The sequence below is a fragment of the Thermobia domestica genome, chromosome 5, assembly GCF_964235325.1.
Source record: "Thermobia domestica chromosome 5, izTheDome1.hap1.1, whole genome shotgun sequence".
Classification (NCBI taxonomy): Eukaryota; Metazoa; Arthropoda; class Insecta; order Zygentoma; family Lepismatidae; genus Thermobia; species Thermobia domestica.
In genome coordinates, this window is record NC_137458.1 from 202832878 (window position 1) to 202848776 (window position 15899).

General features: G+C 34.0%; 1 protein-coding gene across 3 annotated transcripts in view; it reads left to right on the forward strand.

Annotated features, from left to right (window-relative positions):
• The window catches only part of LOC145686349 (uncharacterized), a 73188-nt gene that overhangs the window by 31864 nt on the left and 25425 nt on the right, over positions 1-15899 (forward strand). For all 3 annotated transcript variants that reach the window (XM_081759596.1, XM_081759595.1, XM_081759594.1), the window contains exon 3: positions 14529-14671. In XM_081759596.1, coding sequence (XP_081615722.1) covers positions 14529-14671 — 143 coding nt within the window. The remainder of the gene's footprint in view (positions 1-14528; positions 14672-15899) is intronic.

Sequence of the window (15899 nt, forward strand, 5' to 3'; positions counted from 1 at the left end):
AAGGGTTCAGATAAAAGCAATTACCCCCTTCCCCACACACACACAAAAAAAAAGTTACTCAGCAATTATCGCAAGTCATGAGGGAGAATAGTCTAAGTTGAAGGTTTAAGGACCATTAGGTCTATTCACTTGTGTAATGGTTTAAATTCGATTTTGTTCTCCTACAAGCTTTCACTTTTGGGGTTTCCACAATGAATTGTATTGGTATTAAAGGAATAGAGACATCTCTTTTATACTTTTTCATGAATTTTTAACCGTTATATTTTTTAACATTGGAGTTTAACACCCTCTTTCAGCACCGAAACTACGTGAGACGGAACCTACTGTCTAAAGTGGGATCCGAACCACTACTCAAGTGTGTATTCTCTACCGAGAATCGAACCCAGGACCACACGTACGGAAAGCATGCCTGTTAACTGTCTCTTTTAACAAAGGAGTCGTGCATTTTTTTTCCTTAGATACACAATATAATTTATTGTGTAACCTTTGATGACAAGTCAAGTTTAGAGTGAAATCGCTAAATATTGTGCAGCACCTATGAAGTCCGTGGTGATAGACATCTTTACTAAGATACTTCGTTACGTGAGTGGAGAGGATTGCATGCAATAGTGAAATTTAGAGCCATATCGGCTGTAGTCTACTACCAGAAGAGACATCCTTGCTGAATTGTTGGCGGAAATCATAGAATTGGTAGGCTCCTTTGGCATTAGTCCATACATTTAATTCAGATAATGAGAAGGGCCGTTGTAATAATGTGGGAATGATTCAGGTAAAGTCTCCGTTCCTAAGAACATCACTCGTGTGGCTGATCCTTTGATCATAACCTTTTGATGACCGAAGTGTTGGAACATATTAAACTTCGCATACGTTAGGTTGAAGAAGTAATAGGATACCACGAACCGAAAACGGCTAAGAATCCATATTGCTGAAAATTAAAAGAAAGGAAGGCCTTGAATCACGTTAATACAGAAAAAGGCAAAAGAATGATTGGAGGAAAACAGACAGGACAAGGGAAGATATTTACAGAAGAAAATTTGAAGACGTAGAATAATTGGTGAAACAGGGAGATGGACTGAATAGAAGTTTGGAGGAAACGTGGAGTAATTACGATGACAAGATAAAATAAAATAACCGGCGGAGTAGTTACAGAAAGATAGGATATATTGGAGATTTATATGAGAGTAGGGATAGGTTGCTTAGGTGTATATTGAAGAAGAAAATACTGTAAGCGAGGCTGATAAAACGGCTTATTATTTCGAGAGACGAGTTTAAAGAGTTGATATCCGAGATGAAGAGGACAAAGAAACGTGTAGAAAGAAGAAAAGTATTTCCTAGGTCTTTGAACAAAGGGTTACGGAAAAGACTTATCAAGTGTTTCGTGCATAGTAGGTATTTCGCGGGACAGAAATTTGATTCTACATAAAAGCAACGTAAACGCTTATAAGCTTTCGAAATGTACTATATCTGGGAAAGAATGAGAGAAATTAGCTGAGCCAAATGTAAAATCAATGAAAAAGTGCTGGGAATAGTAGGGGGGAAAAACAGTAATAGATGCAATTAAAAGAGAACCATATATTGGCTAGAAAGGACTATTATCCTGAAAAATAAGACAGAAGGTACAGTGGAAGAGAAAAGAAAGATTATCATTAATTAGCAATATTAAAACAGGTAATATTTACAAGGTGAAAAGATTATGTCGTATGCTCTTATATTTTTTCTTGTACTAAGCGGAATTTAAGATAAAGTTGCAAGGATATGCTAATTAGTGTGAATAACTAATGTAGATCGGTAATTTGGGTATTCAAATGGATTACAAAGTAATAGTCATATAAGAAAAATTACGGTAGTATAGTTTTCAAAAAGGTAAAATTACAATAAGATTGTTAACAATTATGAAAGCATTCATTTAACTCGAAGCAAGTTAAGTGTTGAGTTCGTTCCGGAATGCGGTCTATGAACTTAACTGCCAAAAAATACAATCATAGTACCCACTCAAAACACATAAAACTACTGTCAAGTTGGATGGCAGTTAAGTTAATTTGTCGCTTCATGACGTTCCTCAGTCCATCGGAAGGCTAATAGATATGTTATAATTTTTGAGTGTTTTTAATACCTTACTGCCAAAACTGATGATTCACCAAAGAGAGGTCCCTCTTTCGATATTTGAAGTTCGGACTCTAATGGTTGACTTTCAGAGCTTCCTCCCTTTCTTGACCGAAGGTTCTTAGGTTGCAATGACTTTTTGTTGTCTCGTGGTTCGCTATATAGCTGGATCTGAATGCCCTTTTCGAATTTCACTTCCGCTTATATAGTATACATCAACTCATTATTAGCTGTCTTAACCTTGTTTTTCAAAGATATAACATAGTATAAAACAATTTTTAAATTCGAAATACAGTATAACCCCTCTCTTCCGCCCTCGGCTGGTCCGCCACTCCGGTTGATTCAACTATGCTCGAGCCGAACTTGTCCCGACTCGTCGCTGACTCATGAGGCCCATTGTCGTTCACTGCCATCGTGGCATTATTGTTTACTTGATGTTACCCTTGTCCGCTTTAGTGTTCCTTCATATCTTCTATCGTTTCTTTCGTTGTGCGTGTTTTCTGTACTGTACTATGCAATTTTTAGTGTTCATTGGCTTAATGCTAAAAATCTTTTTTTTTTGTTTGTTTGTTTGTTTGTTGATAATTTGACGTTTTTTGCGTTCCGACCATACCCTCAGTCCAAAAGGTGACGGATTAGAGGAGTTCAACTGTAATAGAAGCAGCAATTGAATAAGTATAAAATAGGTTCATTTCGACTTTACTCATCTAAATAATTTGTCAGTTTTAAATATATTTCAAATAACAATGCGGTGATCCTTAATCTGTAGAACAAGGCTTTTATTAAATTATTAGCATCAATTACCCGCTTCGCTGGGTTAAATTAACAAAAAATAGTAATATGTTCCCTTAGTCAGTCACTTTTTACTATTACTAAAACGCTCTTTGATATCGGTCATTTTCGATTATTTTTATACATCCCGCTCCCCTCCCCATGTTGCGGGACAAGGCATTGGAAGTCATTGTTCATCCCACCGACCCCGAAAAACTATGAATTCGACACTGATATTGGTCATTTCGATTATATATATATATATATATATATCCCCTCTTTCTTCCCAAGATGCGGGGATGAATTTGGATTTAAACGGTATCAGAAGTGTCACTGTTCATCTCAGCGACCCTGAAAAGTATGGATTCGACACATATCGGTCATTTTCGATAATTTTTAAATGTGTCTCCCCTCTTCCACCTTTAAGTTACACCGTCAAAGTGATATGACAAAAACTATCTCAGGTTTAAACTTCATCTAGGTTGTAAATTTGATCGAGATCGGTCTGGTGCACAGTGGTCGGAAACTGGGAAAAAAGCGGTCAAAAATCGATTTTGTCAACTTCGCCCCCTATGAAATCGGTATTGATATTTGATTATAAGTAACTCTCCTGCTTCCAAACCCGGAGTTTCAGGACATAGGAATATTTTCGTTGTCCATAAAATGCATCTAAACATGAGCAAATAAGAATGCCAACAAATCAGTAAAAAATGAACCAAACAATATGATATGCTTTAACCATTTATATTCTGAGGTCGATGAAAGCTGTAGAATTGTACATTAGACTCAAATTCTGTGTGTTTAGTGAAAAGTTTTATTTGTTATCCATTGTCATATCATTTATATGATGGCTTTGTTAGTGTTACCGAAAAGTTACATATACGCTGATGTTATAAGCTCTGCAGTCTAAGCTTATCCTTGTCTATCTGCAAAATAAGGCTTATTGAGTTGATCATGAGTAGTACAAAGGTTGAACATTTGAAAATAGCTGCACCCATGTGCACTTGAAGGACTCAGTCCCATCTAACTGAAAATGCGTGATGAATAATGTTGTTGTGATCACAGTTGAGATCCGTTATCTGCGCCTTACAAAGGGAAAAGGCATATTGTCTTGTACGTAATTTGGATTGTCCTTCGTCCGTGAATCAGTTGTAGTGAACTCATACATGTTGCAGTGATAAACTATCAGTCATGTGAATCTGCTGTGAATTACACGTCAGTGCAGTAGTATATAAGAATATTCTATATTAAAACTTTTAATTTTACTGAAACAACATAATCATGAACTAAATTACATTCCAGTAAGTATTAGTGTTTCTTCGAAGACGGTGCTGGTGAAAAACCACGAACTTTAATTTTGTATCCTAAGGCCAAACACTCATTTGTTTTACACCGCCTTTTTATTAGCTGCACATACAATTAGAGGGAGAGCATATTGAACCTGTAACCGCTTCTTGGATGCATATTAACTTCTGTCATAACTTCGTACTGACTAGCGATGTCCAATTCACATAAGGCGTCAACATGTTATGTTTTCGATTTATAAACTGTATGTATGATATAATTCACGATGGTGGATTTCAAGATGGCGACTTTTATTGTCCTCACTTTTATTACTCTCCTTCATTGTTTCTTTTGGTTATATTTTGCAGTATTTGACATTTATGCAAGGGGTTTCCACACTTTTGGACCACCCTGTATATATATAACTGCACTGCACGTATTGTAGCAGGGATTCTTCGAATCACTTTCGCAGTGGATTTAGATGGGACAATTACGTATAGAACGATAGATAGACGTCCGTCAACTTCCATTATTTCGGGATAAACTATTTTTGTCCGCTTTTTCCAAGTTTCCGATCACTGTGCGGTGGTTCAAGAGTTAAGTTAATTTTTTTTATATGTCTCCCCCTCCTATCCCCCTCCCCTAAGTTTTATCGTCACAGTGAATAGATAAATACCATCCCAGGTCCGAACCTCATCTGTGTTGAAAATTTGATCGAGATCGGTCGGATGGTTCAAGAGTGATGAAGTCACAAAGATAATCACTTTCATTTTTATTTTTTAAATATATCCCCCCCTCACCTTCCTCTTACGTCGCACTACCGAAGTTAAATTACAAAAAATATCCCAGGGCCGAACGTCATTTATGTTGAAAATTTGATCGAGATTGGTTGGGTGGTTCGACTTAAGTTTTATTCATTTTTTATGTAAATTTCCACTCCCGTTTTCTCCCCTAAGTTCCACCGTAAAAGTGATATGTTAAAAAAACACTCCAGGTCCGAACCTGATCTATGTTGAAAATTTGGTTAAGATCGGTCGGGTGGTTTGAGCGTGATGAAGTCATAAAGACAGTCACTTTTATTTTTACTTTTTTAACATATATATCCTCCTTTCCTCTCCCCTATGTTGCACCGTAAAAGTGAAATGACAGAAACATCCCAGATCCGAACCTTATCTATGTTGAAAGTTTGATCGAGGTCGGTCAGGTGGTTCAAGACTTACTAAGTTTTATTCATTTTCATATATTTCTCCTTCTCTCCTCCCCCTCCCCTAAGATCTACTGTCAAAGTGAAATGATAAAAAAACTTCCAAGGTTCGAAGCTCATCTATGTTGAAAATTTTTTTGGGATCGATCGGGTGGTTCAAAAGTTATTAACTCATGAACATAATCACTTTTATTTTTATATATATATTAATTTTTGTATATCTCCTCCTCCTCCCTCAGGTTGCTCTGTCAAAGTGAAATGATAAAAATCACTCCAGGTACGAACCTTATCTATGTTGAAAATTTGATCAAGATTGATCGTTAGATTCAAGAGTTATTAAGTTTTATTTATTTTTTTTATAACTCCCTCTCCTCCTCCCGTAAGTACTGCTGTCAAAGTGAATAGCTAAAAACACTCCCAGGCCAGAACCGCATCTACGTCAGAAACTTGATCGAGGTCGGGTGGGCAGTTCAAGAGATTAAGAGTCACAAACATAGTCACTTTCAATTTTATAATATAAATTTGGAGATTTTTTCTTGCTTCTACTCCTTATGGACTTTCGTAACCAAATAGATAGTGTAAGATTCTGATGTATATGATTCTTCAGTGTTGTACCTAATAGGAAGAATTTCCTATATATTTAAGAATCTGAAATTCCTTGACCTACAACAAATATTTAACCCTTTAGAGACTGCGATCAATCTGTCTTTAGAGACGAAAAATGAACGTTTTAAAATCATCGAAGCCTGTAATTGGGTATTGGATGACTTGTTTGATAGATTGAATCACAGATAAAGCTTATAAGCCACATTCGTCACCTCCATCCAGATTTTCGTCCTCAATGGAACCATCGGTTTTGTGTTTATATGCCTCATCCGTCTCGAATTTAGGATTAATTAAATTGATGTGCCTGAGTATAGTAAAGATGTACTTGTTAAGTATTATTATTAGGCTAATATATTCTTCGTTTTAAGAAGTAATTTCGTCTTTGAAACTAAAGAATCGTACACATAAGAATCTTACGTTATTGGTAATTACGATTAGTAATTACTAGATATGGAATTCTGCAAGAAGTTAAGGAAGTTTTACTGATAAAGAATAACCTAATTATTAATCAAAATATATGAAAAGTATGAAATGAGTAAAGTCGTAGTTAATTTAAATAAATGTTCTTTGCGTTTTAATAATAATTATGAAATAATTGCATATCGTAAAAAATATCGTATTTATATATTAATGAAAGGAGGAAACAACCGATTTATTTTACACTCCACAATCATCTGTAGGTGCGAATTAAACAACTTACAAAGATTGCAGCTTAGGCTGTGGTACAAGCCATGTGGTCCGAGTGGAGAGCACCGACCTCAAGAATGCGAGATTGAGTAGCTGTTCTGGGAAGCGGACTGGGTGGCGTAGTGGTTAACGCATCGGCACGGTATGACGGAGATCCCGGGTTCGAGTCTCGGTCCAGTCAAGCTACTTTTTCACTCTTTGTAAGTTGTTTAATATCGTATTTACATTAAATTCCGTTTACTCACGTGCATGCCCCTATAATAAGTCAAATGATTGATATGTCTTAATTATTTAACATGGTTACTCGATTATTCTTCCTCAGTAGTACTAGGCTTTAATCCTTATTGAGGAGGGAATAGATTACGTTTCTAAGTAGTTTCAAATTTCGGTGGAGTTATGTAACCAAATAGGTATTTAAATTGCAAGGTACTGCTGAGTAACGCTTAAGTTTCGTAACGAAATTACTTAATATAACGAAGGACGAGACCAGGCTTCTCTACGTATCTAAAAATTTTCATGCACACAGTTCAGGACGGTACAGTTTTACATCATTCTTCATCCATATCTGAAAGAAGTGTATTTGAGGCATATTACATAAGAACCAAGAATACTAAACTCAACACTGAGAAAGGAAATTTAGATAGAGATTGTAATATCATAAAAATTAATTTTTATTTTGTAAAAATATTTCTTTTTTATAGACTGGTCTAATTTATTCAAAAATGAAGATTAAATTAACTTATAATTAAATTTCTTTCATTATTATATTTGCTAATTTCTGAAAATATTTTTCGATTACTCAGAAATCACTTATTTTACAAAAGAAAATAAATCCATGGTTGGAGTTGCAATTGAATTTCAAAATTATTAGGATGGCAAATTTGAAGATTATTATAGTCAGAAAGAAGTTTTCGAGGAAATGGTCCCTGTATAGTAAACTTAGTATTAAAGTGACATATTGAAGAAATTAACTTCCCTTAGGTCCTGGAACAAAATATATATAATTTATTAGAGTGTTGTGTTGAATTTATATATATAAAGTAACTCTTTTCAATATTTCTTTGTATGTTGATAAGTTATCTTCGTTCTTGGTTACAATGAAGATATTTTTTTTTACCGAACTTAAGCAGATTACGCAGCAGTATCTTGTAAATTTAATACCTATTTGGTTACGTAACTCCAATGGACGTTGAAACCACTTCAAAAAATGCGATCTATCTCCTTCTCAATATGGAATAAAACCTAGTGCTACTGAGGAAGAATATTCGAGTAAATATTCGAAATATTTAGCACATATCATTTATTTGGTTTGTTACTGGAACATGCAGGTAAATACAATGGAATTTAATGTAAGGGTGAAATAATAGCTAGATTAAATTACGTGTAATACTAGATTAAATTTTTTACACTTAAGAAGTAAATTTAATTCATAGTTGCAGGTAGTATTTACGTGTTGAGTCAGAAATTAATGTTTTCTAGTAGTCCGAAACTACATGAAATCAAAACTTTTCTGAGAATAACGTTGTTGTATATTCACAAATCATTTCGTTTTCTTTTTCAAATGGCTACCTTTCTTCAGGTTTTTTAAAAATTCTCCCCAGTTCCAGCTGTGTCCTATTTACACTATAACAAAATAGAAATACTGTATCTCTCACGTAGACTATAAGTTAAATATGTATCATTATCCATATTAGAGATTGCTTGTAAGAACAGCTATTTATTCATAGCAAAAATTGAAAGATACGAACTTATTCAAATTAACATAATTTTGTACATAACGTTCCAAAACACATCGGTTGATATCACGGAAAATAAAATTAGGAGTAAAAACATTTGGACATTGTCTAGGTCCACCAATTAAACGTCATTATATTTCTAACGGGTGGCCCACGGGAAGCCTACTCGCCTGCATGTTTGCAATGAAACTCCTTATTGTTATCGGCATCAATAACTGTTGCTATTGATTGTATATTGCGATAGTTAGCTAGGAAGGGGCTTCATTGTTGTTACATACCCACGACAGTATAAAGTCGTAAAGATTAAGTGCATAATAGTCAAGGGTGCCAATCCTGGGGGGAAGCTGGGGGCCATCCCCCCCCAAAGCTGATGTGGGCCCCCTATTGTATTTATGAATATACAATATTTAGCATAATTTGAATGCAGTTTGTCTTAAAATTCTCATATATATATACCTTCTGCATCTGAATGCCCCTCCCCCCCAAATTTACAGAGAAATCGGCGCCCTTGATAGTAGTGTGTGACGGCTTTTTGCAAGATGTATTGTCTCCACAGAAAATAGCAATAGTTGAGGCGTTTGTGTTCACCGGTTCATTTAAGGAGACGCGGCAAACTTTTGCAGACAAGTTTCCAAGTGTATGTGTTCCTGCAAAGAGTAGTATTCAAAGTTTGATGAAAAGTAACGAACAATAGGATCAGTTGCAAACGCCAAAAATAAATGAACCCAGTCCCTTTGTACATCTTCTAGTACGGATGGCATGAAACCCTCTAATGTGAACACGTAAGTTATTACAAGAAGTGAGTATTCCGCGCAGTACGTGTCAACGTGTTTTACATAGTCTACAAATGATACGTACAAAATGACATGCGTCGAAGAATTGAGAGAGGGAGACAAAGCCAAAGGTGTCGATTATTGTATGTAGCTTCTTCAAACAATTCCGAGTTAGTGGGTTTTTTAACTACCAAAATTCTTAGTCCGTGTGCAATTTGATGATTTAAGTATTGTGAGTGGTCTCATTTTTTCCCCTTATGCCTTATAGAATAAGAAAAGCGATGGTGGACATCTGGGACCCGCGACTGGCAAATATGGCGGCCATTCCAAGATGGCGGACGAATGACATTTTTATTTGTCTCTATCTCGGTTATTTTTCATCTGGTTTCGATAATCTTTTTTTTTTTAAACAAGAAGTCTTTAGTAGCCCTATACTTTTATTTGTTACGAAATTTCTGCTATCTACTTTAGTTTTTACCCAAAATGCAAAATTCATGTTTTTGGTCATATAGTTGCAAGAGAATTTTGGGATGAGATTAAACTAACTGCGAATATGGAGAAATCAGTTTTATTGGATACTTAAGATGTACAAGATGTGATGGTGAAGAACTTGGACTCTCCACTGGCAAACATGGTGGTCATTTCAAGATGGCGGACGGACGAAATTTAAATCCATCTCTGTCTCGTTTATTTTTCATCCGTTTTCGATTATCTTATTTTAAAACCAAAGCTCTTTTCTAGGTCTTTAATATTTGACCACAAAAATGTACACGGGATGTAGGTGCCAAACCCACTACGGGTCTAACAGTTAAAGTTTGGAATTGTTAAAAAAATTCAAATGGCTTTATTGAACCAAAATTGGATGATAATTTCAGGAGACCTACATATAATAATGGCCACATTGAGAGTTATAGGAAATTACATCGAGTTGACTGGCATTCCCGAGCTGTGGATCTAAAGCGATACCTTTAGTGATACAACTGTCAGTCATTTATTAGACGAAAAACCAGTTCATGGGTCATGTAAAATTTACATAACTACATTGCATATGCTGCTTACGTTACTTTTTGAAGAGTTTCTTAAAGAACACAAATACTTAGAAGATAAATGCCAGAATATACAAAAATGATTTGGGATGCATGGGAGAAAAAAGTTTCAGAGTCCGTACAATTAGCCAACCAATCTGCAACCTATGGAATGGAGAACATGCAACTATATGAAGAACTTGGAGACTTTTGTAAATAAAAAAATTAATAAATAAATAAAATAAAAAGAAAGAAAGAAAGAGAAGTTTAAAATGGTTCTAAATTATATGAATATTGTTTTTACTTTGATGTCATTTGTGCGAGCAGTGCGGAGTGCAAACTGGAAGTTAAGATTATCTTCATTAAAAGATTTTACAAAGTATTTCCTTGTATTGAACTTGCCCAATTACAGTGCATTCTGCGCCTTGTATATTGCAGAAATGAATGTACTAGCCGAAAATGATACAGAAGTATGGTCACAACTTAAAGAAGGAAAGTGGGCTCCTAACAAATCTGGTTCACCATTTTGTCATATTGGAGCGGATGAAGCACTGGAGCAAGAAAATCGGCGATTGAAAATTAGAGGTGGGATTGTCGGAATAACTCAAAATAAGGAAACGTTAATGAAGTTTTTTCTAACAAGTCCAGAGCTAACAAAGATATGTGGTCTAGCCATGAAACCAAGTGAACTGAAAAAGCCTGAAGACCATCATGAAGCATACTATGCTGCATCATCTCGTTATAAGAAAAACATCATTGCTATGATAGAATGTTTGAAAACCCATGTCAATCCTTTCAGCTATGATGGGAAGGGGGCGCGGTGGCTCAGTGGTAGAGCATTCATCTCCGGTGCTTGGAGGCCTCATCCGATTAGTTATCGGTGGAATTTATTTTTTTTATTTTTTTTTATTTTATTTTATTTATTTATTTATTTTTTTTTTTTTTTTTTTTTTTTTTTTTTTTTTTTTGTCCATAGTTTCCAAGCTACTCCAACTAAACAAACTGAAAATTAACGACAGAACGTCCATGCGTATGAGTTATGAGTCAGTTTACATGTTTTGCAAAAAAAAAAAAAAAAAAAAAAAAAAAAAAAAAATTGAGATTTACACCTTCGGTTACATCTAGCAACACTGTGCAGTTCCTAGTGTACTTCAATCGTTGCTTCCTAGTTCAAAAATATATGCATGAACAAAGCTTCATTTTGGTATAACCATTATTTGTGTATTGCTTCAGGTTTAAAAGTTCTACTATCCCAAACTCCGGGTTGAATTCTATATTGGACACCCTGGAGTATTTTCTAAAAGTTTCAATGGGAATTCTCGTCTTTAGCGGCTTTTTCGTAAAACATATATAGCAAACTCATAATCACATGTTATCCATCACTGTGATATAGAAGTATCAAAACAAAAGCATTTCTTCTAGAAATATGATAGAAATGTATAAAAATACATCTATATTATCAGTATTCTTTTCCTTTCTTTTTCCTCCCACAGAACCACTATTATGAAATTTTCTTAATATTATTCAAAACTTTACTAATGTAGATTACTATATGGTTGTCGTCTTGAGACTATAAGCAATACTCATCTTCTACTTCTGAATAAGGTGGTGCATTTAATATATTTCTACTACTTTCAGGTTGTCATAAATATCTACAAACTAATCTTCCATTGTTTCAATTTAACACGATACGTTTTTCCATCCACATTTTCATACAACTGGAATTCCTGTTACAGAATTGATTGATTTAAATCAAAGCAATTTAAATCACGACTTAAATTGAATATATAAATTTATCAAATGTATTTTACTTAAAACAGAAATAAAATGTAACATTTCGGGTCATTCTGTGAAGTTAATCACATAAAAAAATAAATAAATAAATAAAAAATAAATAAATAAAAAAACTGAAACTCACATCTCAATCCATATGATGGTAGAATTTTAATAATACAAATCAAAGTATATCGTTTATTAAACTACAGTTAATGGACCACGAATTATGACAATATACTGATTTACTGATGTAACTCCATCCATCTTGACTCTAGAATTATTACTTAAATAATTAATATTTTCCTGACAAGAGCATGCACTTTATTAAAATTAAAATAATTCATACAGTTTCAACATACGTCTGATGAAGATAACGCTATGTTATTAAAACCGTTACGAATTATTTTAATTTCAATAAAGTACTTTGCTCAATTGTTCTGATCACAAATACCCTGGTCAGAAAAATATTAATTATTTGTTTGAACCATTGCATATTGTACAGGGAATTTGAAGAGAGAGCTTAAATCCATTTAGCATTCAATACTCTTAATTTTTAGTTCAGAATTGTACATATCGTGGTAATACATTACATATCATATAGATTTTTTTAACCATATAACGAACCGTTATATGGGCTGAACCGTTTCAAATTAATTTTTCAACATAGTAATCCTTATTTCAAACTGAGATCATATCATGTCAGCTTGATTGAAATGCTTATCCTAAAGGATGGAGGGGGATCAAAATTTATCCCATAAATTGTGTCTCAGGAGCCTCTCAAATTAGGAAAATGAAACTTAATATAAACCTCATTAAAAATAATTGTACAAGTGTCCCAGTGTTTTCAAAAATTCCACTAAAGAGAAAAGCTAAAACCTTCTATAATTATTTCTTCCATATTCAAATTGATGATGTCTGTCCTATTATTACGGGAAAACTGTTGAACCGTTTAAAATGAAATTTTGGACGTTGTTAAAACTTGGATCGAGCCAATTTTTGTCGTGTCACTTTCATTAAAATGAGTATCCTTAAGGAGTGTAAGAGGAGCTGTAAAATATACTCCAAAAATAGAGTATTTCACAAATCTTTTATATTTAGAACATAAAACTTTGTTTTTAAATTGCTTATTATAAATAAATGGTCTGTGCTCCAACGTTACTTTTGCTATACTGAGTGCAGATAACTGGAAATCAAATATTTATATTCGTACACAGTTCTTGCTGATATGCAAGTTTACCGTGAATAATTTTACAGTTCTAAAGCAAAAGATGCTGTTATTCATTATGAGAAAGTTATAATGAAATGAGTATAAAAAATCGTATTCTATTTAAGTATGGGGGGGCGCGGTGGCTCAGTGATAGAGCGTTCACCTCTGGTGCTTGGGGTCCCGGGTTCGATCCCACCCCCGCCAAGTGAACTTTGTGGTGGACAAACACCGTGCTCGTGGGTTTTCTCGGGGTTCTCCCGTTTCCTCCCACTTTCTTCATTCCACCATTTCACTCATCTCTCATAATCACCGTCTCCTTTAGCCTCACCGGCATAACCGTGGGACGTAAAACTCAAAGATTTCATTTTTTCTATTTAAGTATGTAAGGTTATATATACTCACTGTGCAATGCAGTGCAAAATTGTTGCAGTTTACAAAATGGTAGCATATTGTACATGTGCATAATTTATTTTAGTTCTTTTTTAGTTCTTTACTGATTAAGATGCTTAAAGAAATACGTACTAAGATTATCATAACTATCTTTCTTTCGTTCAATTACTGTGAAGTGAATTCTGAGGGTCACTGTGACCACCCACTCTTGTATGTTGGAGAACAATAATGTACTGCTACTGATTAACTATCTCCTGTGAGAAATGCCTTGGAGAAAACAATATAAATATCAGGAAACTCTCGATTTCGTTTTTATTCAAATATCAGATAATTAAAAAAACTTGAAACTCCCATAGTTTACAAGTTAAGGAAAGAATATCATTTAAATTTTATTCCGTCTTTTAAACAATTAAAAACAAGTGATAGATTTAAATCGGAAAAAGTAAATAAAACATTTTTTTTTAAATCCTGATTTTTTCAACCTTATTCCTATACAATAATTACTATGTACTACTGCTTATGGTTCTAGCACATTATTAAGAAAAAAGTAGTCATTACTTCTATTATAAAACTACCTCATTAGAGCTAGTTGAATATTAATATAATTTAGAAGTATTGTTGATGGGTAATACAGTAGCAAAGTGGTAGCAAGATACATTGTTATGTGTTATTTAGTAAATTAGTAAGTAAAAACCTATTAAATTCAAGCAGTTCAGTTTTTTAGTGAATATACACCTACTGATGTAAGTCTAATTCAGAAGATACTAACAAAGGTTCTAATCATAATAAGGAGCTATTTCGTGTGTTGAATTCAACTTTTTCTATGGATTTCTTCTTTTTCAGTAATAACACTAAAACTTTTTTTTTTACTCTTTAATAATAATTTTTAGTATAATTTTTTTCTCTTTATTGGTAATTAATTAGCACTACGAGCCGTATTATAATATTTTTTCTTCTTCTTCAAAGATTTGATCAAGAGATGGTCCTATGAAGAAATATTATCTTTGATCAGAAGTTTTGAAAAACATGCACTTGAGTTTGCGAATGCCCCTGTAAGGAAATATGTATGGGACAGCGTTGCCATGGATCTTAGCACGCAAGGATGCGAGGTTTGTTTTGTACTTGTTCTTTTTCCCTTTTATTCGTAGTAGGAAATTTAGTGACAACAATTTGTGAATGTGTGCATATTCTGGTATCTATGACTACATTATTTGCAAGAAGGTGATTTCTCAAGATAACATTAAAACAAACAAACAAACAAAAAAAGAAAAAAAAAGAAAAAAAAGAAAGAAAGGAAGAGAAAGTAAAGTTTGTATGAAAAAGTGACTGATCACCTGGCTATCAGAGGTGTTAAAACAATAATTTATATTAACGCTGTGAAACAAATTTATAAATTTATATAACTGTGTAGTTTTAATTAATTTATTTACTAAGTAGGCATTAGATTTCAAGGTTAACACGTTTCATTAAAATTGCATATTATTATTTGATATATGCTCATTTTAAACTTCTTCAAGGAAATGTTACGCTGTGCATTTCTTTTGAGAGGTCTAACGATAGTTAAATTTGCCAAAATGTGTATCTGTGTATTAATAAACTTACTTTATTTTGTTTGTATCATGTTCAGTAATTAGAGAAAATTGAAGTGCGCTTATTTGTACAGTTAAATAGCTGGTTCTAAATTTTAATAAAAGTTTTTACGTAGACAATCATGAACCATGGTAGTACATGAAAAATTCGAGTAAATTTATGAACAGGACAAGGTTTTCCAAGAAAATATCTATTAGGTTCTTCAAAGGGCATTGAGCCTTTGGAGTTGAAAACTAAAAGTACATTTATTGTGATCCGAAAATAACATTAAGAACCACATATGTACCATTTTGTCCAATGACCTTCCTTTTTTCCGGCAACGCATAATTCCATCATTATAGAACTTCTGTCGTTTCTGTCAAAAAATTGTGACACCTGGTTTTCACAGGCCTCTTTTGAAACTAAGGTGACTTCACTCAGGCAGTTCTGCAAAGGCCGAAACAAACGATAGTGATGGTGTCAGGCCCAGGCTATACGGTAGATGCGTTAAAATCTCCCAGGCAAGTTTTTTCCATTTCTGACGAGCCTTTTAAAGATGTGTACGACACCCTAACGTTGTCAGCGTGATATGCGAAATTATTCTGTTGATCAATTCTGGCCACTTCTTTTAAATTGCTAAGTGCACTCGCAAGTCTCAAGTCTAGTTCTGTCCGGCGGCAGCAGCTTGTGATCCACGATGATTTCGAATCCCATCAAAGGCACAGTGTAGCCTTCTTTGGTGTCAGTATGATTTTGCCGCAGATTGTG